The sequence below is a fragment of the Mustela lutreola genome, chromosome 7 (genome assembly GCF_030435805.1).
Source record: "Mustela lutreola isolate mMusLut2 chromosome 7, mMusLut2.pri, whole genome shotgun sequence".
NCBI classification, from domain to species: Eukaryota; Metazoa; Chordata; class Mammalia; order Carnivora; family Mustelidae; genus Mustela; species Mustela lutreola.
Window position 1 is genome coordinate 43,179,380 of NC_081296.1, and position 26,533 is coordinate 43,205,912.

Genomic DNA, 26,533 nt, shown 5'->3' on the forward strand with positions numbered 1-26,533 from the left:
TGTTAGAACAATCATTCTCATAGCCTATTAAATTTCTTTGCTATTACAGCCATAAACAGATACTGTTTCTAGAAAGAAAAAGAAACTCTCTTCTTTCAATTGCAAAAGGAGGTAATTTAAGCTCAACTGTTTAAGGAACACATGGAGGTATATGAACAGTTCCTGCAACTTACAAAGTACAGTAACTACCAAAAGTTTTTTTGGGTGAATCTGGACCCTAGTTTCATTTCCATCCTTTGTGTCCATAATCAACATTCAAAGCACTATAGTTTAACAGGTTTCCAGAAGTCAGATGAGCCCTTCCCTTCGACTGCCACTCTTACTAGAAGGTTATTAATTTTACCCTCTAGTAAATATGTCAGCATGAGGAAGTGACACAACAGCTATCTCCGATATTAACGACTAGTCTGGTGCTGCTCCTTTATGAAAAGAACAGTAAAGAACAACAACAAAAAAATCCATAAGAAATCTCAAGTCCTGGAAATATATCCACTAAAAAAAAAATCGCCTTCAGTTTTTTTAAATGTAGAACTTGTTAACACTGTTCTACCAATCAATAAACTACATATTGACACAGTAAGTTAGATGGCTCAGTAATAATTTCCACAGGCCAGTTTTAAGGAAGAAAAAAAAAAGGAACTAAAAGTAAGGATAAAATGTGAACCTCAATTTGATACAAACAGCTCCAAACAACAAACATCCATGCTTCAAAAAAGTAAAACAGTTCTTCAGAAGACAGGATATCCATGCCACAGGAAAAGTTGGTGACTTGGGTTAGGCAGTACTTTTTAAAGATGGGTCACAGAGGATCTGGTTAACTTTCACACCGACAACACCAAACACACAGACAGAAAGAACTACTGGATGAATGATTATTTCTAGTATTTAGTTATACAGATGCCACTGAGAGTTCTTTTGGTCATGACCCTTATGCCCATCATGTTTATCTGGTTATTCTTGATCACTAGTTTTTCCCAGATGCCGTCGCCTCAGCTGTGAGGTTATATTTCTTGGACAAAGAGAAAGAAAGGAAGACTTAAATAAAGCATTACATAACACAAAGGCATTCAAGATTATGGCTGGAGTATTTAAGTCAGACTTTCTGGCAGTATTAAGATGGGTAAACGTAAAAACAAACCATTTGTCAAAATTCCTTAAATAAATTTAATTCTATTGCCTTCATCATAGATTCTAAGTAAACAAGCCAGCCTAATCCATATTAATAAATTCATATCCTTATCTAATGCTTCCATCTTTTTTAACCCATATATCTAATAGCCAAAGTATTTTGATTTTTAAATTTCTTTCAAAACTTAATTTGGCCCATAGTCCAAGATGCAGGCAATGCAAAGGCATGCAATAAGCTTAGCCAGCTTTATTACAAGATCACTTTGAACACCTGTTTAGAGTATCACAGATGACAACAGTTATCTTTAAAGCACTAATAGTAAATGTGACTAGGCACATTCAGCTCAAGAAAAGCTGATCAGATTTAGTCACACCACCTTGGAAAGCGAGTTGGCTAGGAACATGGTGTTTCAGCTGATCATCCCATCCCCTTATGCATTCAGGAATCTTCCACAGCTTCTCCCACCACCTTTCTTTTGTGAATAAACAGGAAAAAAGATGTATAAAGCTTTATTATAAAGACTAAAAAGGAAAAAGAGAATTGAAAATACTTATTTTAATATTCACTCAACATTGTTATTTGTGCTCCATCAAAATTGAACAATCACACCTTTAAAAAAAACATCTATGCAAATACAAGCTTTTCTACAACTACCAATTTTGCTTTCTTGGGGGAGACTCCAGTGCAAGGGAGTGGCTAGTATTCTTAAATGAACAAAAAGTATATTTCCACAAGAATTTAATTTAGAAGAAGAAACAACTTGGAATCCTACAGAGATGGAGAAGAAGGGAAAGGAAAAATCAAAATAACCAGGCAATGGGGAGCAGGGGATTAACAAACCAAAAAAATAGGAGGTGAGAGAGAACGTAGACTCTTCGCAATGGATTTATATATATATAGTATTTTCAACATAATCCAAAATGCCATTTTTAAAAATTATTTTATATAACACTTTCTTTACTGAAATAATTCATTCCTTTAGGAGAGAGAGAAATGGATAAAAATACTCCTAGTAAAATATTTCTCTTAACTGAAACTGTAAAATTCCCAAGAAGTCCAAGTTCAGAAAGGAGATAAACACCAGAATAATGTGCTTTGAAGTATCCAAGTTCCTGAAAAAATTAAGTTTGTAGGATCAATTCCTTAAACATCTGCTTGGACCGTTCTGCAATACTCCTACTTCAATGTGACTACTTTTTCTGGCCCGTGAATATTCTCAAATTAAACCATCATCTATAGTCTTCCAAAAAAATAAAGGAAAGAAGGAAAAAAGAAGACTACTTGAAAAGAGTGTGAATCCTAGATTTAAACAAACAAAATAAAATTTGATAAACAAAAAAGATTCTAAAGGTCAATTTGTTAGTCCTTGTAATAAATATACTATGTAAACCATTCTGGCAAAGGCTGACCACTAAGAATGCCAGATCAGCATTCAAATACTTGAATCAAGTGTTTTTAAGCTCTTGTTTATAGCCAAACTGATATACTAACTGAAAATAACTTGCCATTAAATGAGATAGCTAAAAATCTTTACTTGACCTTTTATTAGCTTGAAGTGGAGTAACAGAAATTCCATTGTCTGATACTGGCAAATGTAAATATTAAAGAATGATAAACTCTAAGAAAATGATCTAAAATAAACACATCCTTATTTTTGAATCAAATTAGGATATTCTGGAATCACTAGCCGTGTTCCAACTTGTCTTTCTCTCAATTCATCCCTGAGTTACAAGTGTTTGTTAATAACTGTGTGTTAATAGGGCGCCTGGGTGGCTCAGTGGGTTAAGCCACTGCCTTTGGCTCAGGTCATGATCTCAGGGTCCTGGGATCGAGTCCCGCATCGGCTTCTCTGCTCAGCAGGGAGCCTGCTTCTCTCTCTCTCTCTCTCTCTCTCTCTCGCTCTCTCTGCCTGCCTCTCTGCCTACTCTGTCTGTCAAATAAATAAAAATCTTTAAAAAAAATAAATAACTGTGTGTTAATTATAGCTTTGTTTCTTTTATTTCCCTTTGTGTCTAAATATTTATGTGCACCTTGAAAGATGTTACATACACCCCTCAAGCTGAGCCAAAGAAATACAGAAAGGAATTAGCTCAGGAATTCCCATTTTAACCTCCAAATCATTGTCTTAATAGTAGGCACTGAGTGCCTTAAATGTGACTTAAAATAGGCACACTTTCATAACTCAATCTACAATGAAAGATACAAAGGTCAGGGGCTTTGGGATCTGCTGTATTGCCAGCTCTCTGAACTCTGTTTAGCACATAAGGAGCATTCAACAGATGTTTGTTAAATGATTAATAATTGAAAGGATCTAACAGACTTCAATAAGAAGCTTCTTCCACAATTTCTAGAAATTAAAATTTGTACCACTGTAAACAGAAATTTTAACTTTCTCCTATTTTTACTTACAATGGCTTAATCTTCTACCCTTAAATACCTAAAATATATCAAATGCATTCTGGAGTGTTTCAGACAATAACAAAGCTCCTTGAAGATATTTTTTTTCATCTTTTACTTAATAAAAGATGGTATTTACTGTTATAGCATTTCTGCTCTTGGGACCTACAATCTAAGAAAACACTAGACATAACAGTAGATTTTGCAAAAAATCTTAAATATATTAAAAACTTGGCCATTGTATAAAAGGTGGTCCTAAGACACCGTAGGTCTCTATCAGTGTACTCTTTATGCAGCTCTTACCAGTTTCTGGCTGACAAAATGTATATTGGCTGCTGGAAGAAGACCCCATGTTAAAGTCTTCTGGACTCTGCACTTCTTCAACAATTAGAGCTTCCGGATTTCCAGTTTCTTCTAACTTAGGTGGCTCAAGGGTAACAATATCAGAATCATCACTGACAGTTCCAAAATAGACATTGTCTTCAGATGACTTTGCTTCTTCTCTCTGAGGAATAATTTTAAAGACAGTAATTCAACAATTTTTTGAGAGCCTTATATTTTCTACGTAGCTCAAAGTATACAACAGTACTTAAGTACTGTGGTAATTTGGGCTTAAAATAAAAGATATAGGAATCCTGCCCAAAAGACAAAGATGACAATAGCAGGCTCATCTTTTAGTTCAAATCACCATCGAACACCTTGACCAGTCTTTCAGAATTAGAACAAACTGCTGCCTAATCATTGTAGGCTGCAGAAGATAAGAAGCCCACTATTAAAATCAAGGACAACAGAAAAGAGAGGATTCATTTCTCACTAATCCCATGGGTTTATTTGACCATAACTCTGTAGTCAGGAAGCCCATAAGACTCATAACAAATTTCCATGGTTATATATATATAATAAACTTCAATAGCTATGCCATGTAAAAATCATCTAGTTTTATCAAGAAGTCAAGTAAAGCGGCGCCTGGGTGGCTCAGTGGGTTAAAGCCTCTGCCTTTGGCTCAGGTCACGATCTCAGGGTCCTAGAATCGAGCCACGCATCGGGCTCTCTGCTTTTCGGGGAGCCTGCTTCCCCCTCTCTCTATGCCTACTTGTGATCTCTCTCTCTGTCAAAAAATAAATTAAATCTTTAAAAAGAAAAAAAAAGAAGTCAAGTAAAACATCAAAAAACAAGATTTAGGTTGTTCTCAAATTTAAAAATGAATCTTCCTTTTTTGATAAACCCTAATAAATTATTTCTCTACATAATTCAAGAATGTAATCTATTTGCAAAAAAATTTATTAGAGGGTAAATGAAAAGAAATTCTTTTGTAATTACTTCGATAAATTAAAAGACATCTCACTTAAGAGTTTAGAAGACAGAAGCTAAACTCTAATAATAAAAGTGACCAATCTATGGAATCTCAAAATTTTTAATAAAAGTTATTAGTAATTCGAAGAGGAAAAGAACGCACAACTAGAAATGGAAGCTTTAATTATTCCTTAGTATTCACTAAAGAATATTGCTTATCATGTATCTACAGAGTACAACACAAGTTTACCTCAAGTGCTGACTTTGTTTCCTCCAAAGCTGGATAAGCAGTTTCTCCCATTAACACTGTGTCATTCTGGCTACTCTCTGATATAAAGCAAAGATCAATTCAATCAGTTACACTTAATTGAGTTTTTGTAGTCCACACAGATTATAATCTGAGTACATAAAATCTAGTCCTATTTTTTGAAGTAGATTTAATTAATTAACATATACTACAGTTGCTAAAAAGTTCTCTCGCAATTGGCTTATATATAGTACTTTCAACATAATCCAAAATGTATTTTTTAAAGTATTTTATATTAACACTTTCTTTACTGAAATAATTCATTCCTTCAGAAGAGATAGCAATGGATAAAAATACTCCTAGTAAAATATTTCTCTTAACTGAAATTGCAAACTGCTGCTAAAAAGATCTTTATATTTTAAATATAATTATTTGAAATTGTCAGAGGATAACTTTAGATATTGAATTCCTTTAGTATCTACTAAAAAAACAATATAAATCTCTAAGTAAACATAATCTTTACAATACAAAAGTACCGAATCCAGTGTGCCTGTAAATACCTGTTAATATGGAAAACCAATTTTCAGACGTCTGATGTTACATTTCCTACATTCCTAAAAGTAGCACTATTCTAATGACTGTTAATGCTTGGTAACAGAAAAATCAAAACTATCTTCAAATTATGAATTTTTTGCAATAAAAAGGATTATAAAAAGGATTCAAAAGAACACAGGAAAGCAAAATAATGTCACTATTGCAAATGTATTTTATAAAAAACTCCTCAAAGGAAAAATGTACCAAAAAAACCAACTGGAGTTTATAAAATCATATTTTAAATGAAAAAGTCTATAAAATTGAAGTTAAAAATATTAAAACGTGATAAACATATATAAATTTTATGCATAACAAAGAACATATACTAAATGTTAACAGCAGTTATCACCAGATAAAAAGAATTAAAGGTGACTTAAAATTTTTTTTGCTCATTATTTTTTTTCTGTCATGAATGTGTATTTCTTATATAATTCAGCCCCTCCAAAAAAAAAAAAAAAAAAAGGGAGAAAAAAAGAGAAAAATTACCCCATTCATATGTGTTAGAAAGCCCCTAGCAGCATATTAATATGAAATTAAGACACTTCAAAGAAGATGTACTTGGGTCCAAGGACTCCCAAGGAGTAAAACTCCTTTTACATATGTGAGTATGGGCATTTCTTGGGAGAAAACATTCACAGCTTTCAGATTCTGAAGGAGATCTCTGACCTATCAAAGATAAGAATCACTGTTCAAAGGAGAATAATCAATACACAGGCTGAAAACAAGATTTACAGATATAATCTATGGTATTTCTAGCCATGACCCATATACTTTATTCTCCTAAGGAAATGTTCTGTTTACATTTCAATGCAGTTTTTAAAGAAGCTTAAGACGTAATTTAAAAATGAAGAGTACGGCAGTTAAATGCCTTTTACCACCTCTAACCAAAAGTAATGTGAAGTGTGATGACAGATAACTAAAGAATCTGAGTTTAGTAAATCCCTTATGACTAATTATTTTGTACATCACTAGTCTTAATCAAGATTAGCAATATTTAGTTACCGGTTACAAGTGTAGTATGAAAGAGTTATACAGACGCCTAAATAACACACTACAGCTATCAATAAGCAAACCCCTGGACAGGTCGGTACCACTACCTAATCCACACCAAAATTCTAGTCATTCAGCGACCTGATCATTTAGATTAGCTAGAAAGGCTGCCCACCTAGAAAAAAGGCAAGACTCGTACTGTCATTTCCACATTCTATTATTATTTTAAAACAAACAAACAAACAAACAAACCAGACTCTTTTTCGTATCTTACCTCCCTGCTCTGGCTGCAATACTTGTAGCTCCTCTTGCTCTAAAGATGTACATTCTGGAGTGAGCTCACAGCTGTCACTAGTTGTACCATGTTCAGAATTCACCATCTCTGTATCAGACCCCTAAGAAAAAAACGATAATCAGTTCTATGTCTATCAGCCACTCAAAGTTGATTATTACTACATGTAGATACTTCCACTGGCCAAAGTCCTAGATACTGCCATTCTCCGAAGGGAGCAGTATCTAATCTGACTACCTTTTATTCAATTTAGTCCATAAAGGTCTATGGCAATGAAATGGCAGAATGGAATCGCAGGCTTAGATTCTAAGAGAAGTTAGCCAAGTCAAACCCTCTACTCTATTTTATAAGCCCAAGCAATAAATTTGATCCCAGAGGATAAGTTTTTAAACTAAACTTTAGCTGCTTCTGTTATTTTACCTCTACCCAACATTTATGAAGGTACTATGCAAGGCATTTTGCTATGTATTATGAAATATAAAAAATTCAAATCCAAAATTCAAATTTACAGCCTATTCAGAGAAACTTTCACATTCAAATAACTATTTACTATGACAATGTAGAACTAAAAAAGTCTAAGGGCAAGGATTAAAATGAACTATAGGATTAATGGAGTAAACTTTCCCTACACAATTTTATAGAGTATTCTTTATTCTTCCAAGGTTGTCCTTCCTACTTTGATGTCAGACTGTCTTCTGTGTAATAATACAGTGGGTCTTACAGTTTTTTTTCTCCTCATATCTTATTAGCAAAATAAAGTTAGCCACTAAGCTCCTTCTGTTTGTCCCCATATCCTTCTCCCAATCTTTCCTGTAGTTTACTGATCCATGAAATCAAAGGTCTAAGTTCTCCTGATATATATAACTTGAAACAGCAAAAATTAAAAGAATTCATCAAAGGAGTATGTTTTGAGTTGAATTCTAAAGAGAACTCTGAATGTTAAGACCATGGGATTGCCTAAAGTGGCAGGAAAAAGAAACAGGCAAGGTTAGGGCTGAACTGGGGACTGCAGGGGAGATCAGTACTGTCCTAAAATAGCAATGAGAAAGGAAAAGGAAACACATCTATTAGACATTAGCAGTAGAACCTGCAAACTAGATAAGGAAGAGGGATAAAAACACAAGTATGATCTACTCTATGACCAGATATCTCTAATACAGAATACCCTATTGACACACTTGGCTAAATGCCAGAGAGGTTTACTATCTTGCTTCATACTACAGAATCACAAGACTCCCACAGCTTCCTTGCTCCTATACTGTTAATTATCCTTGAAGGAGAATTTATTGCTATGGGAGTTGATCTACTTCATAGAAAACAGGCTAAAAATAGAAAAATCATTAATTAAAAAAAGAAAAAAGAAACCACCCCAATCTCAATTGGTAGAGCTGCTATTAAATTTTCAAATTTTACTGCAGAAAAATCATTTTTTGGTTAATGTTGATTTTAAGAAGACATAACTAGCCATGTCTAAATCTTAAATTATCAAAGTAATTCTAAAAATTACCACTTAAACTTTTTATTAATCAAGGAAAACAAGTCAAGGCTAAGAGCCCCTAAAAACAAACAGGTAAACTATAGAAAAATCCATTAAAACTTTACGATATAGATGATTTTTAACTTATTGCTTCTACTCATCAGTATTTTTATGATTTTTCTATAGTAAACGTATGTTACCAGTGTGGAAAATAAATTAATGCTTATTATATACTAGTCATGTAACATCATACTTCCTTAACAAAACTCCTTTTTTGAAAGCGTTCTAGCCATAGTCCTTTTTCAATCAAGTTCTGTTAGCAACATAATGTAGCATAACATATCCAAAGTAGAACACATGTTCCCCATGCTCCTTTCTGGTTTAAATGCAGGCTCTGATATTTTCTAGTTACATAATCTTGGGTAAATTAATTACCCTCTCTAAGTTCTAGTTTCCTCAACTATGAAATGAGAATGCAAATCTATACCACAGAGGTTATTTAAAATTCTATGAGATTATAGATAAAAGTACAGGGCCAAAACAATAATAAACCCTCAACAAATATTTGCCTACTTTCTCGAAGCTGAGAAATGTACCACATAACAATGCAGAAGACACTGGCTCATGAATGAAGAGTTTTCAGCAGTAAAGTTTAATGTGGGTGGTAAAATGTCCAAGCTAAAGACAATGGAACCTCAGGCTTCAATGCAGCAAACACTGGCCTTCAAAAAACCCAGGTGATACACTGTAGTATTACAAATGGCCTTATAAAAAGTATTAAACAACATACCTCATGATTGATGACAGTCCAGCCACAAGATGAATCACTGTCACTGGAATTTTCAGACATTTTTCAGGTCTACAAATACAAAAACATATTGTCATGTGGGGTACATTTCAAAAAATTCTATAGGAAGCACTATATGTGCCCAAGCAGGAAAAGTAGCTTACTGCCTGCCTTCCAGGTGAAACTGAGACAACCCACCCATAGATTTCTCATACAGGATCTATTAACTGCATACCTGGATGAACAAATAGAACCAAACTTCGAAGACATCCTCCTGAGCTAGAATAGTACAAACAGTCACACTGTAGAAATAAACAAGCTGAATATGAAAGAAGGATTTGGCCACACAGGACAGAAGGGAAAGGAGAAGCCAATTTGAATGTGTGGGTAAATCAAGGGTTGAGAGACCAAATAGGAGAGTGGAAGAGCTCCCAGGCCAAGCAAAATGAAGTCTATTGTGTTGGCAACATGAAGCAATTGAGATTTTTCAAGCAGGGCAGAAACATGATCACAGTTTTTATGAAAATAACGGTGTCAGCAATACTCCACCTAAATTAAAATGGGGGGAGAAGACTAGAAATTGGTTAGAAACTTGTGGTCATTGACAATAACCTAGACTTAAGTCCTAACCCAGCAAATATCCTGGTCATTCTACCTGGTTTATTTTCTCCTTTCTATCTGAAGCTCCTATTTAAACATCAAAACCAAGCTAATTAAATGGAATCTTACTGGCTTTGTTCTATACATTTAAGTCCTATAAATACTTCTATTATTGTACATACATTGAGAACACATTAAACCCAACTTGATGGCTGGTGTTTTAATTGAAAGCTCTACTGCAGAAAATTTAATATGGAACCAGTGGTTAAATAAGAACAGGGCAAAAAATATTGGTCTAAATCTTCCATCAGTGACTCTGAAAAAATTAACATTTTGAAAGGAGAAGGTGTTGGGGTGCCTGGGTGGCTCAGTCAGTTAAACATCAGACTCCTGATTTCAGCTCAGGTCATGATCTCAGGATCATGAGATTGAGCCCTGCATTGGGCTCCATGCTGGGCATGGAGCATGCTTAAGATTCTCTCTCCCTTTGTCCCTCTCTCCCCTAAAAATAATAATAAAATAAAATGAGAAGGTTCTTGGTCACTAAGAATATAAAAATTAGCATGTTTTCAAACAAATTATTCAAAATCTAAAATAAGACATAAAGATGACTGTGAATTTTACTGTCATGCTAAAGCATTTTTTAATAAGTTCACCTGAGATCACTCAATTACATGATTTCTTACTTATAATTGATTAGGGCCCAGACAGTTTATAACTATAAATTTAAAGGTAAACTATTACAATACAATACATGTTTTCCTTCTTAGCACAGAAGACTATCCCAAAGGCTATAGTCTGTATACCTTTGGGTATTAACCAATTTTTATGTCTTAGTAATTTTATTTCAGCATTCCTTATTAAATTGACTATATAACTCCCAATTCCTCATTGAACTAGTTTTTATGAGTTAAAAAAAAGTTTGATACATTACTATTTGTACTTAAATTCTTTTACAACAATTTGAAAATCATGGGTAACATATGAGACCACATGAAGACTGAGCAGGAGGAAAGGAGAATGGTCAATGAATGAATAGAATAAATAAGTGATTATAAATAATATAATAATATAGATAATACAAATATAAAGGAGGTTGCAATGTTTAAGACATATGAGAGACCATTTTTTTACCTGAATTAATTGCTAAAATTTAAAAATTAAGAAATCACAAAAGGTAAAGTTCTGTTTCCCCATTTTAAAAAATGACACTGGCGGGATTCCCCAAAAGAACAGAAAAAGCATTAGAGAGCAAAAACAAGGCAGAAACAATTAAATATGAAAGTTCTAACCAAGGCAATTAACCTAGTATGAGTGGAATATTAAAAGAAAATCAGATATGAATCTTTAAAAGTGCATATATTAAAATGAGGAAGCAATTAAAGAGCCCTAAATGTGCGGGATACAAGCCATCAGCGCAATACTCCTTGGAGAAGATAAGCACCTACATTTAACCAGGACTGATGAGGGGGAGAAAACAAAGCAGAAGGGAGGGGGTGGAAAGATTTTAGAAGACACGAAAGATTTTTTTAAAAAGGACTGAATAACCAGACACATAAGAGGGAGAGAGTGTTGGTAGGATAACTCGCAGGTGTCTGGTTTAAGTGACTGAGTAGTTGGAAAAACCATTCTATATGGAACAAGAAGTAAAATAAAGAAAACTGGTTGAAGCCTAAAAAGCATTCTTTCTCCACCATGTGAAAGATTCGAACCTCTTCTATAAACTCACATTCTCACTGCTGCTCCGTCTCACCCCGAGACTTACCAGTGCTTTATTTTGTTAATAACCCTCCAAAATTTGTGAATTACCAAACCCAATCAGAGGTATTTAATGTATATATCTTCTACCCTCCTCTTGGTAACTTCTATTAAACATTCCTTTTAAATAGTTCCTAGCATTTGTTTTCTAACAAAGTAATCTAATAACTCAGGTGATGAAATTAACAAAGCTAACATTTCAAAATAAAGTTATATACATTGCTAAATTGGAACAACTTTAGCATATATCAGTTTTTCAAATCAAGGAGCCCACTTAAATCAGGACCCAGATTAATTCTTTGTTTACTCATCTTGAAGGAAGAACAAGTTTGACATCTAGCCCAAATGAGAAAAGGACTATTGGTCACATCACAGAAACAGTCTGGATAAGTAAAATTCACAGACCTACTAAAGAATCCTTTTAAGTCAGCAGTTCTCAAAGATTGGGAACACTGTAATTAAAGCAAAATTTTAAAAAGTAAATTTCTGAGCCCCACTCTAGACACACTGACTCTAAAAGTTGCCATTATATCTGAAACTCCTCACTTGTCAGTGATCTTCCTAAAATGATAATTTTATATATTACTCCTTTAAAATGTTAAGATTTTCATACTGGTTTTGTTGTTGTTGTTGTTGTTTTTGGATAATGCCCAAAGGCGCTGTATATCTACTGCTTATTCTTTAGCATCTTATCCTTTCTCCACCCATTCCCTCTCCCCTCGTGATTCTGATTCCCCTAAAAGGCTTCGCTTTCTCAACTGAGGCTTTGCAGATATTCTGATCAGTTCCCTACCCCATTACCTCAACCCAAGCCCCTGTGTCCATCCTTCCATTCTCAAGTAATGCATTACTTTTGTGAACAATTCCCTGACCCCACCCCCAAAGACTAGTATCTTTCCCTAATCTACTCCTGGAAAGAGAATGTTGTGCTATAGTTGCTTATTTATCTATCAAATATTCCAAACACAGCACACTGCTTGACACATATTAAGCACTCAAAAAGAAGAAAGGTGGGATGCCTGGGTGGCTCAGTCAGTTAAGTGTCTCACTTTGGCTCAGGTCATGATCCCAGGGTGCTGGGATTGAGTCCCACATCAGGCTCCCTGCTCAGCGGGAAGCCTGCTTCTCCCTCTGTCTGCAGTTCCCTCTGCTTGTCTGAGCGCGCCTGCTCTCTCTCTTTCTGACAAATAAATAAAACCCTTAAAAAAAAAAAAAAAGGTAAACAGACTTCTGGATGATGATACAGTTAGTAACACAACTCTAAACTATTCCTTAAGAAACTCAAAATTCTAGAGGAACCTCTCATTATTTTGACCAAAGGCAAGTGCACAAACCCTTCCCATTTTAAGAGCTTTACTAATAATTTAGAAATATGCAGAGTTTATGGGAAGTAACAAAGTCATAAAAAATACGATTTCTTTAATCTCTTTAATCAGTCATATATATCCAATTGCTTCTTTAATTTAATTTTTTTAATCAGTCATATATATCCAATTGCTTAGGTTTCTTGGGTATTCAAATACAATCTATACAAACCGAAAACCACTTCCTGCTGTTCTTCCTGTTTTTGGTATCTCAGAGAACAGCATTAGCCAAAAACAATCTGGCTATAAAAAAAAGCCACAAAATATCAGATTAAAAAATCTAGATTTAGGATAACTAAATCACCGTGACCCAAAAATCCAGGGAAGTCTTCTTAACCATTCCTGCTTCCACTGCCTAACCCAGCTTCATTTCCCACTTCAATTTCAGTGACCGCTCCCTAATGGATCTCTACCTGTGATCAATTCCCTTCCAGTCACGCCTCTGTAAGTCTGCCCACACACTAAAGCTATTCTAAAACATGAATCTGATCATTTAAACTACTGAATCACACTCCCTTCAGGATAAAATCCAAAGTCTCCAGAGATTTCAGAACAGGAGACATTATTTAAATTGACTCTTCACTTCATAATAGATCCTAAGGAACATTTCTTCACAACATTTAAGATTTTATATGTAGAACTCTATGCAAGAGAATGATAATACATATTACAGACATATGTTTCAACATAGCACATACTGGGGATAACAAGATATAAATTTACTCCATGAAGTCTCATCTCATTTATGAAGCTACTAAGAGCATAAAGGCCAATTCCACATTGATATAATCACATTCTTCAGCAGACAGGAGGCCTAAGGTGAATGCCATTTTAAATAATTCCTTTATCCATCTGTACAACATTTATTGAGTTCTTAGCACTTGCTAGGTATTGAAAATACTATATACCAATATATAAAATAGATAGAGGAATCTTGCCTCCTGGGGCTTAAATTCTATTTGTAGTAGACTACGCAAGGAACACTGAAAAATCTCCCAGTCCTGTTTTGTCTTCTGACAAATGAAAGCAGCTCTCTGCTCAGCAGGGAGACTGCTTCTCCCTCTCCCCTCTTTGTCTGCCTGCCACTCTCCCTGCCCGCGCATGAGCACGTTCTGTCAAATAAAATCTAAAAACAACTAAAGTATATTTGAGCAACTATTTGAATACGTGATGAAATCGCTATGCAGTTAACCTGGGGAGAGCTTTTCTGTCCAAGCAGCAGGTACAAAGTTGGAACGAAGGCAGCCTGCATTTCTGAGTATCAGCAGTGAGGCATGTGTGCTAACAAGAAAGTAGGAAGAGAGGAGGACAGAGAGCTAACAGGCAGGGGATGGACCATGCAGGGCCTTATAGATCCTAAGACTTTTTAGCTTTTTACTCTCAGCGAAACTAAAAGTCACAAGAATTATGAGGAAAGAACAGATCATTCTGGTAGCCTTATTGAGACAGCACTGTGGGGGACAGCAAGGGCTGAAGCAGGTAGGTCATTTGCAAAGCTACAATAATCCAGCTGAGAAATAATGGTGGTTTGATCCAGGGTGGTAGCTGTGAAGACAATAAGAACTGGATAGATAATATGTATTCTGAAAGTACAGCTAGCTAACAGCACTTCCCAAAATACTGAATATAAGGTGTGAAAGATGACTCCTGGACTAAACAAATATCAAAATGAAATTGCCACTGAGACAGGAAGGCTTCAAAACCAGTAAGCTATGAAAAAAAACAACTGGTGAACTGTTTTGGGGCATTAAATTTGAGACAGCGATTACCAAATCCAAGTGGAAACACCAAGCAGGAAGCTGAACCGAATTTAGGGGAGTTATGGGTTAAAGATGTAGCTATAAAATAATTTAGGTGGCAGTTGTCAAAAGTAGTAATACAGCAACAATATTAATTTTATCTCATAAAGTACAACTGGAGGTGCCTGGGTGGCTCAGTTGTTAAGCATCTGCTTTCAACTCAGGTCATGATCCTAGGGTTCCGGGATCCAGCCCCACATCAGGCTCCCTGCCCAGTGGGGAGCCTGCTCTTCCCTCTCCCACTCCCCCTGCTTGTGTTCCCTCTCTGTGTTTGTCTCTGTCAAATAAATAAATGAATCTTTTTTTTTTTTTTTTTTTTTTAGATTTTATTTATTTGACAGATAGAGATCACAAGTAGGCAGAGAGGCAGATGGGGCGGGGGTGAGGGGGGAGGGAGAAGGAGGCTCCCCGCTGAGCAGGGAGCAGGACTCAATCCCAGGACCCTCGGATCATGACCTGAGCAGAAGGCAGAGGCTTTAACCCACTGAGCCACCCAGGCACCCCTAAATAAATGAAATCTTAAAAAATAAAGTACAACTGGAATGAGTGTTACCTGATATGATGGTACCCCTCATCCTTCCTGAGTAGCTACATTTTACTGTGAAAAAGGGGAAGGTTTCCTATCACCGTTATCTTCTAGAATTAGATATGTTGGAGAAGAATGGGGGCATTATTCTCCCACACGTCTATAATTCCAATGTAAGCCAACCAATGGGCTGTCAGCAAAGGTTCCAAAAGTGCTGCTGGACAATAAATGTGATCAAGAGGAGTCAGAAGCTTTTTCCAAATGCTTTTTCAAAGGCTCCCAAACTTTCACCTTCCCAAAAGGGTATCAAAATGCCTGGTTTAAACCAGATTTCATCTTAAGAAAGGGTAGAAAATCTAACACCCCAACTAATAAAAACTTTAAAAATGTTCTTTATATTCTATTTTTTGTACAATAACAGCCCTACAGAAATCGTTTAAATGAGACTACCTTAACTGAGAACATAAATACTACATTCGTTCATTCAGGCAGCATATACTTATTGAGCTAGTGCTATATGCCATGCATGAATTTTATTTCAAGTTCTGGAGATACAACACAGTGGGGTGGCAGAACACCAGGATGGCCTCTGAAGAAAGTTCATATTCTAGGTGCCACCAACAAGCAGAATATGAAGTAAGTCAGCTCGTGGCAAGTACTGTGGACAAAAATAAAGCATGAGAGGGGAAAACTGAAGGCAGGGAATTGTGGGGAGGGAGTGGATCAGAATTTTGTATAAGGTTCAGGCAGATCTCCTACCAAAATAGTGGGCACCTATTTCTCCATAACCTCAGGAGGGTAATGACCCTATGTAATTTCTGATCACCTCATGAGCAAAAACGATCTCCTTATTTTAATCTGTATTTCCCAGATAACTTAGTGGGATTGTACACCTTTCCCAATATTTATTGGCTATCCTTATTTCCTTTTCTGTAAATTATCTAATGTTCCTATGTTATTCGTTCTTAATTATCTTTATTGATTTGTAGAAGTTCTTTATAAATTGGGTCATGAAATAATTCACTATTAAATACTTATCACAAATATTTTCTTCTAAAATTCTTCAATTTTTAAAAATACCTTCTACCACAAACGTTTTTAAATTTTATGCAGAGGTAGAGGATGGAGTATAGCGTGTTCTTTAGAACACTTATATTTTACAACTTGCCTTAGAAAGTCTTTCCAAAGATTACAATATTATTCTCATATATTGTCTACTAATACTTTTTCAATTTTGGCTTTTATATTTAGCTATTTAAATTTGTGTATCCAGATTTCTCCCTTTTGGTGTTAGAAATTATCCTGATTATTGAAATTCTATACTTTCTATGATTTGAAATGCCATTTTTTTATTACATAAAGTTCTATATACATTTATGAATCAGTTTCTATAGTCTCCATTCTGTTACTGATCTATATTCCTTGTACCAATACAATGCTGTTTTAATTATTAAGGTATTTATCACAAGTACCCATTTTTCAACTCTTTCCTTGGTCCCTTCCTAAACATAACAACCACCCTAAACACTTATATACAAGCAAAGATTAAACTGATTGCAGGTTACATATAATACTTACTCCAAGTACTAGAATTTTTTTTTTCTTCCCATTTAAAAGTCTCCCCCTGACCCTGAGAATAAACATTCTCTATAAAGTCAAAGTCTAGGGAGATATTCAGAAGTTTTCACTACCTGCTCTAACCTACCAATCACTTAGGCCTCCTTCCTGAACTCTCAGCTCATCAAAGTAATCTACTTACTGGGCGTCTCCTGAATACAGAATGGACAGCCCCACCTCCATGTCTTCACTTCTCAAGTTACACCTTTTGTAATGTTTCCTTCCTTCCTTCCTTCCTTCCTTCGGATTTCTCTATTTAAGGCTCAGCCCTCCTCCACGAGAAAGTTTTCCTAGATCACAATTTCCAACACAATGGAAATTGTTGGAAATTGGAATTGTTGGAAAGTGCTGAATTTACAGCACTTACTTCTTACTTCTTAGCATATAAGTTGCCTAATGGTAGTTTATATTACTCTTTTCCCTAAGTAACTTCGCTTATTAGTGTTATGTTTAAGGCTTTGATAAAGAGCTCCAATTTTAGACCCACCCTTAAATTTGCCTCTGTTAAACTTAGCATAGTTATAATTTTTTAACCCTATTTTCAAAAGGGATTTAGAGCCACTAAAATCACTAAACATCACAATGAAGACATTGAAATAGAAAAGCTTAAGAAATGCACTATTATCCAACAATTTTACCCACTCTTCAGCTTCCCAGTAAAGTCTCCAGCAATAAGAAAAGAAAATTGACGATGCCTAATGCCACATCACCACAGAGGTCTTACCTGGTTACTATACTCCCCAACTCTAAAAACCTCTTACAAAAAAGCCTAGCAGAATCTATTAAAAAAGAAAAAAAGAAAAAAAGATGAACGTCTCCAGCTGGAGCTGGCTTCTGTGTCACCTATCCGTCTCACTTTCAGCAGTCATTTGATGATATACACTTGCATCTATCAGGAGGCCAGCCTTTCTGATGTAATACTGAAGATACTCACTGTTTCCTATTAAAGACAGTGAAATCTAGTTTAGATCTATATGCTAAGGCATTTTATTCTCTTAACTGTGTAACAGAGACAGCCCCCAAAGAAGTGCTGCAACTTAACCTTACTTCAACATAAACTCTTGGTTGTGGTACCTTGGATCTACATTAACAAGTCACCAAAAAAAAAAAAAAAAAAAAGCCTTACTGAAGTCATTATCTTCTTTCCTGAAACTGTTAGTAAGCACACATGCACTACATTTTCAAGCATCTTCTTTAGAAAAATCATCAGCAGAAATTTCTTTCTGATTTTAGTGTTAGAATAAATGAGCTTATCCTGACCAGTGGGCTTCAGTAATGGGAAGAGTTTTCCCTCATGATACCTATCTTTGGTAAAAATATAGACATCATAATATACATTGTGGTTAGAAGAATATCTTCATCCTTGGTTCCATTTTATAATTCCTACCACTCCTTCCCTCTGTATCACTCTTCTCTTCTACTTTTGTTACCTTCCTGACTTTTACATATGTTACCTTCCAAACATTTTATGTAATTACTGGGGTCAGTAAGTTTCCTACCTTATACTTTTCCCAATTAGCTGTTTAACAAATTTTTAATGCTTTAAAAATTATTGAAAAATGACTTTAATGACTACATAATGTGCTGTTATATTCATCATAGCTTCTTACCCTATTAGCGGATATTTAAGTTGCTAATGGGTTTTTTTCATCAATGAAAAATAATGATGCAAGAAAAAAGCCATCTAAGACTTATCAAGGCTTATTACAGCAGAGAGAATCAATTATCATATGGTTTCACTTACTTGTGGAACATAAGGAATAACACAGAAGACATTGGGAGATGGAAAGGAGAAGGGACTTGGGGGAAATCAGAGGGGGAGACAAACCATGAGAGACTGTGGACTCTCAGAAACAAACTGAGGGTTTTGGAGGAGAGGAGAAGGGGGTTGGGTGAGCCCGGTGGTTGGGTATTAAAGAGGGCTCGTATTTCATGGAGTACTGGGTGTGGTGCATAAACAATGAATCTTGGATCACTAAAAAAAAAAAAAAAAAAAAAAAAAAAAAAAGACTTATTACTAAGATGGTTCTGTCACTACGTTTTATGGTAATTTGGCAAATTCACGTTTAAAAAATTATTCTGACAAGGGGGCACCTGGTAGTTCAGTTGGTTAAACATCTGACTCTTGATTTTGGCTCAGGTCATGATCTCAGGGTTGTGAGATCCAGCCCCACACTGGGCTCTGTGCTGGGCATAGAACCTGCTTAAGATTCTCTCTCTCCTTCTCCCCTCCTAAAAAATTTGACATAAATACTTCAGTAGTTAGATGATGAGAAATGTGTCTTTTTCAGGAATTAAGGAGTCTTCAATCTGTTCATTGTGGGAGGGAAGAACCTTCCATTGTATTTGTTTCCTTTTTTCAAAGTAGTCTAATCTTAAGTGATAGGTCAGTTTATAATTTTCTTTTTACTATCTACAATGTGGACCCTATTTCAGTCCCCAAATTCTAGCAATAAAGAAACGTAGTTTAAGAGCACCTAGTACCCATTAGACCTTTGTGTTTTGGGAAATATAAGTACTACCCTAAGGAAGTTGATTTCAAGCTTACTGGCTAGAATGGTCAGGTAAACCCTTTATTTGAAAAAGAGTAAGTTTCTATAGAACTTTTAAACTGTTACAGCAGATAAATCCTGCAACATATTTTCACCAAGCAAAGGGAAAACTAAATGGCCTTCCAAAAACATCAAGGACAAAAGATTTGACAGGCAATTCTGAATAGGGAACTAAGTGCTGTCTGCCTTTTTTATGCTCAAAACACAACACAAAAAAGCTTCCCACCATTGGTGTAAAAGGTAGAGGATGAAAGTGATGCAGAAATACAAGAGCCACTTTCACATAAAATACTTCTGAATTAAAAAAGAAAGCAAGTTTCATTGTTCTCCTATCCTCCTTCCCAAAGGAAAAAAAAATTTTTTTGCCAAGTTGCATCATTCAGGAATCAAAGCCTCCATTAAACTTCACTAACATGATATTACAAAATACTTTCAATATGTCATCTTTTGTTTGCCTTGTGAGAGATCAACACTAATATAAGGCTTCACAAAACATTAAGACCACCTGGTAAAATAGGCCTAAAGTTTTAAACATACAAAACTAAACCACAAAAAGACTCAAAGAAAATGGAAAATCACTTTATAATCCTGAGGTAAAACACAATCTTTTTCTAAGCTTTACACAAAACCCGGAAATTGTAAAGGAAAAGATCTTATATAAAAATCATACACTTGTTAGGGAAAAATATCTGTGACATGTATGAAAGAGTTTTCAAAACACTTCCAGCATACCAATAAACCAGTAAGAAAAAGGTTAAAACACTGAGTAGAAAATTTAGCAAGCAGGGTACATGGATGGCTCAGTCTGTTAAGCGTCAGCCTTTGGCTCAGGTCATGATCCTGGGGGTCCTGGGATCCAATCCCGCATCAGTCTCCCTGTTCAGTGGGGATCCTGCTTCTCCCTCTCCCTGCTGCTCCCCCTGCTTGTGCTCTCTATCAAATTGATTAATTAACTAATTAAAACTTTAAAAAGAAAGAAAAGTCTTCAAGGAAATCTTACATAAAGACAAATTTAGCAAGCAACATACTCAATTTATAGAAAACATAAAAATAACATACAATACTGAAAAAATGCTCAAACTTACTACCAAATAACATGAAGAGAAGCAAGACTATTTTAATACCTAACCAATTAACAAAGACTAAACAAGTTAGCAAGTTAGATAAGATATGGGGAAAACAGAAACTGTAAACAGTGGAAATGTATATTATCATCCTTTCAGTGATTCGTTTTCTAAGTTTTATTTAAGTAATCTCTACACCCCACTTGGGGCTAAAACTCACAAACCCTAGATCAAGAGCCACATGTTCTGACTGAACCAGCCAGGCACCTCTTCTTTCAGTGATTTTTAACAACAAAATTCTACAGGCAGATAAGCTGTATCCATCCACCAATTTTCTTTCACTTCCTTTCATTTCATTTCTAAGAATTTATCTGATTGTAATATTCATATGAATATGAAAACATATACACATATGTGTAAGAACTGTTGATAGAACAACTTTTACAATATAAAATTAGAAAGTAGAAGGTCTACCAAGAGTGAATTTATTAAAATAAAAATTTGTAGTATTATAATTAATGCAACCATTAAAAAGACAGACTAGATCAACATGCTTTGACATGGAGAAATATCAATATATTTTTAAAAGCAAGACAAACATGTATAGTAAAATGCTATTTATATTAATTGACATGCAATACTAAAATTTTAGAGTATCTTTCAAATCTTAAAAAATACCAAAATTATATTTATCTTCTAAATTTTCAATGACCATTTATTAACTCTATAGTCAGCAGAAAAAATATTTTCTTTTCTAAAATAAAAATACAAACCCAATTTTAGGTATAGTATATGACTGATACAAATCCAATCATCTTCTGGATGACCAGTTTCTTCAAGACAAAGGGCCGAAAGGAGTCAGAAAAATATTTACTATCCGCGGTATGAGAAATTTACAGTGGAAAATTGACATTTTGATGAAAATCGGGCTTTGATGAGTCCACAATGCAGTAATTATGGTAATTATGTGATCCTATGGTTGCCCTGCCTCTTGGCTACTATATTCATCATATGGGTGGATGCAAAGATAACCATAACCCACCTATAGTAAGTTGCCCTCTCCTAGTTCTAATGGGGTGGAATTTCATTTAAAACACTGAAATCTATCACTAAAGACAGGTATCTGGAAAAAAAAAATCTAGAACAGAGAAGTAATTTCACTTTATGCCTGCCCAGAAAAAGGCACCAACATGGTTACAGGCAGCAGATTAACCTTCTGATGTAGACAATAAACTAAGAAGTGAGTCAATACACAATTTCTTCACAGGTTTCCTTCAATGATGTAACATCCCTCAAATTAGGAAACAAAAGCAACCACTACCATATTTGAAGATGAAAGTACTCTTTTTTTGCTTCCATCTAAAAGAAGCCACACCTTTGATAAAAAAGTGTGAAATGAAGTGAGTCAGCAATATGAATTCAAACACTGTGGGGAAATTAATATGCCTATTAGTATGTAAACATTCCTTTCACCAGCTACACTCATTCTGAGAAAAAAAATCCTGGCTTTCAAAGACTGTTTTATCTTAATTCTGGAGGAGCCTTAAAGAGACAACATATATATAAACTTGACCAAGGCTCCATACTCACTTGGGCACCATGAGCCCCTGGTGGCCCCTTATTCCCTTTCATGAATAAGTAAGTAAAACTATTGGGTTTTGCCTCTTTGTTTTCCTCTATTCTCAAATTTTTAAAAAATAATTCATTTTTGCTTATTAAAAATACATATTCATCACATATCTATACCTTTTATTTCACCCTAATTCTATGAAAAACAAAGGGATTTTACACCTCTATTGTTTTCCATTTTTAAAAACACTGAACAATTAAATATACATCCACTGTTACTTTTTAGTAGAATTTTAGAAAATGTTAGTAAAGATACTGAGTTATCAACTAATCATATAAACAGCTGTCACTAACCCATGCATGATACATATTATATTACTTTGCCTTTCACTTTCACTTACATGTACTCTCAAAAAGTCCTCAGAAAAGTTTCTGAAACACTTTTTTACTTGAATGTTCTGTATGCCCACCTTAGGTAAAGTTAATCTCAAGGGTCAGATGCTGTATAGGCAGGGATGACTTCCCCAAAAGAAGATATCTAAGCTCCAAACTATTTCTGAAAAATCAATGCTTACACATGCAAGTATCTCTCAAAGGACCTAGGATTTCATATTCAGTGTAGGCTCAATGTCATGAAGTCAACTTAAAGTAACATTTTACAACATAAAACACATTTAGAACATTAAAAACATCTACTTCCTACTGTCAGAAGTTACACTGATGATTTTCCTTAGACTTTAGATGTGCAATTAAAAAAAAACCCGAAACCAAAATTAAAACTACTCTTTTAAAAGCACACTGCAGTTTCAGGACCTTTAATGCAGCAGAGTGCAAAGTCACAGTCAGGACAGGGGCCAAGTTTCCTCCAACCTAGAAAAGCCAAAAGATCTACCAAAATATCAAATTAAGATACCATTTCACTGTTCCATCAAACTTCCCAGTCAAAAAAAAAAAAAAAAAAAAAAACCCTATCACATTCTTATCACACTTCAAATGCACAATATACTTTATATAAATGTTACTTATGTAGGCCAATAATACTTTGCATGGGCAGATCACTCTGCCACTTACAAAGTGATGTCATTTTCATACCTGATTTGAGCTTCACAAATACACCATCAAGTATGGCAACTGGCTATTATGTACAATGTACACATGGAAACAAGACAGAGTCACAAATCATGTGCTCAACATCATTAAACATCCTGATTCCCAATACAATGCTCTTTTTACAGTAATTTCATCATGATGGTAGTATGAACCAGACAGAAGGTTTTTAGGATAGTGATTTACGGACAAATACTAAAGAAAAATTAGATTTCTGACTTCCTGTAGTAAAGAAAGAAAATCTTTGCCTCACTTTATTCATTTTTAATACTTACTTCAAAAAACCAACTGGCCCTTAAACAAAGTTTCCACATATCAGACGTCCTTAAAAAAAAAAAAAAAGAAGAAGAAGAAGAAAGAAAGAAAGAAAATTCCTAAACTTACCACTTACTTCCAATCCTTCCCACATTATAGGGCTAAATTTCATCTTAGAACCCAAATTTAGAAACTTTTTTCAAATTTATCTGGTGCAGTATATTGGACATGACCTTTGAAACACACTAATATCTCTAATTTGTTTTAATCTAGTCAAAACTGTAAAACTGCCTGCAAGGAAGTTCTTTAAAATGTAAGTTATTACATACATTATGGCAACTTCCTCACCTAACCACACATAAACATGCAAACAATCCAGCCTCTAGTAGTTCTGCATTGTTAGATGAGTCTGCATATTCTGTTTTAAAATATCCTGGGCTTAACAGGCCTTGCTGCTCTGTCCATGTTCTTTACATGTCAGAAACTACTGCTCTAGGATCTTAGCAGTTCATACTTATCTAGCTTTTTTAAGTCTTTAACTTAAGATAAGAATGCAACTACACAACTGAGACTATAATACTGTGTAACAGGTTAGTAAATCAAACATGTTCATCAATTATGTTTCTTATGCCCTGTAAATGGACTCAAATATCTAGTAAGATACTGAACTAACACAATAGACAATATATACAAAATTAAAAGATACAAAATAGCAAAAAGGAACTGAAACTTGAGGAGGAAGCAAAGCTTCAAAGAAAATAAAATATGAATACTATAGCTTAAAAAACAAAGAAGCTTTAGAATGGATATTGTATTAAGACTTAACAGAAACTTGGGAGTTGAGGCTTAACCTCAATTTTTCAGGGCTGATAATTGCAAAAATACATAGAATATTCCTACAGAAGACCAATGTGACCCTTTCCTTAGGACAGAAAACAAAATGTGGGCTAAATAATATGCTTCTTACCCATTCATATACAACATATCAATAACAGGAAATAAAAGTAAACACAATCCAAAATATCAGTACCGTATAAAACATCGTAGTCAACATGATTTAATGAAAACAAGCCTTAAAAGTCCACATTTTATCATTCATTTACTTCTTTATTTCCACTGGAAATAAATTTAAATTTAAAATTCTCCTACCTCTAGATCTTTTCAGATTAATATGCCCATATTTTGTCACCTGATAGATTTACAGGAATAATCAACATTGCACTGCCTTAACTAAAGACTAAGCACTTTTCTCCTTGATTTTATCATGCAAAATGAAAATAGATTAAAATGAGACATGCAGATATTAAGAATTATTGTTATATCTGGGTTTTTTTTTCCTTTTTAATCCAACAAATGCATTTCTTGCCCCTTCCACACAAATAATTTAGGTTTAAATTGTTATTTATATAATCTGTTGATGCAGTAACAGGGTCTCTGTGTAGGTTCTTTGTTGTTTGTTTTTTAAAGCAATGTTTAAAGGACCTATTGAACTGCTGCACCTGTATCCTTTTTTTTTTTTTAATTAAGTTCTTTTCCTTGGAAAATTTGGAAAATACCAGAAAATATAAAGAAAAATCCATTTACGGTTTCACCATCTGATCACTTTTATAACTATCTTCTGAGCTTATTTTTAGTAGACATGATCACTTCTGGTTCTACAGTTTCATTTACAAAATCAGAATTATACCATTTTCTAACCTGTTTTCACTTCAAAAGTATTTCCCACACCCCTGAATATTATTTAAGAATGGTTTTTATTTAGTAACTTCTTTAATTAGGATCCTATCCTTCGCTTAAAGGGTTAAAAATTACGCAATAAAATAATACCCTTGCTTTCTCCTATCCCTTCACCTTTATGATGAGAACTCAGCAAAGAATAGTAAACCATTGACACTAGCGTCCAAGGTGTGATAGATTGTATCCCCCTGAAAAATATGGGACCTAATAAGATTCAAACCTTAAACCCAAAATATGAAGCGCTAACAGACACAGTTCAAGCACTATCCAATGGAGGTAACCCTATTGGAGGAGGCAAATCTAAAATTCGCAGGACTCAAGTAAGTTACCTCTTCTAGCTACAAGAAAGCTCCCCTTCGTCTTTAAATAAAGCAATTGTGAAGCGGTGCAAACTTCACCCACTCAACTACCATAACTGACTGAGTTCGTTAAAATTGCCGCTCCCAATGGCAGAGATGGATTCATCAAAAAAAGATAAACATGTAGAGCACACGAGGAACTGTGTGGACAGCTGCTAGAGAGAAGTTATCGATTAAGAAGTGGGCCGCGTGAGGCGGAAAAGGATAGGAAGGGGATCTGATCATTATCAGCCTGGCGTATAAGCAGCAATCTCAGCTGCATTATTTAATATTTAATCCACCTATTCCTGGCATCACGGGGCTCAAACGTCACCAAGAGAGGGGCCTGCTGAAAAAACCGGCCGGGTGACGCACATCACATCTTACCATATGGATTCTCATCAATCAAGACCAAGAAGCGCCCAAGCCAGCCTTGTGAAAGAAGGGTCCCCCCGGCCATCAGCTCCCCCAGTCGCCTAGTACGCCGCTCCGGTTCGCAAGCAGGGATCGGAGGGTGCGAGACCTCCCGACCCTACGCCTCAGCGCCCGGCTCCAGACCACCCTTGCACCTGCTCCCGCCGGAGTCAGTCCCAGCCGGGGCAGTCCCAGCCTGGGCAGCCCCTGTCAGAGCAGCCCCTGCCTCAAAGACACCGCCTCTGCCCCCGCCACACAACTCAACAGCGGACAGGGCCCCGACAGGCGGCCGAGACTCCTCTCCCGGGGTCCCAACCAGCCCAGGGCCGTACCTCAACGGGCAGCGCCACCTCCGCCCGACTGTGTTGACTGTCGCGGTGGCGGCGGTCACAGCTCCGAGCACAGTGACGCCTCACTTAAAAACAACAACCTGCTCGCAGGCGTCCACAGCCGCGAGGCGGCGGCCGGCGGAGCGCCGCAGCGCATGACGGGACTCGTAGTCCCTCCCGCTCCTCATGTAGGGCACGGGAGGAGGGAAGAACTACGACTCCCGAAGAGGAGCGCCGCCGGCCGGGGATGGCAGCAGGAAGCTAGGCAGGGCGGCTACGATCCTCACAACATCCGGGC

The 26,533-nt window shown here is 35.6% G+C and overlaps 1 protein-coding gene across 3 annotated transcripts in view; it reads right to left on the minus strand.

Annotated features, from left to right (window-relative positions):
• CCPG1 (cell cycle progression 1) overlaps positions 1–26,377 on the minus strand; it is a 38,932-nt gene extending 12,555 nt beyond the window's left edge. For 2 of the 3 annotated variants that reach the window (XM_059180563.1, XM_059180561.1), the window contains exons 1-5: positions 26,239–26,377; positions 9,210–9,278; positions 6,925–7,045; positions 5,070–5,146; positions 3,830–4,031 (exon numbers count right to left, since the gene is read on the minus strand). In XM_059180563.1, the coding sequence (XP_059036546.1) occupies positions 3,830–4,031; positions 5,070–5,146; positions 6,925–7,045; positions 9,210–9,269 (460 nt within the window). In that variant the 5' untranslated portion in view covers positions 9,270–9,278; positions 26,239–26,377. Of the gene's footprint in view, positions 1–3,829; positions 4,032–5,069; positions 5,147–6,924; positions 7,046–9,209; positions 9,279–15,280; positions 15,385–26,238 lie in introns of those variants that run through there. The other variant, XM_059180562.1, reaches the window with a different exon arrangement.
• Between the last annotated feature and the right edge of the window lie 156 nt (positions 26,378–26,533).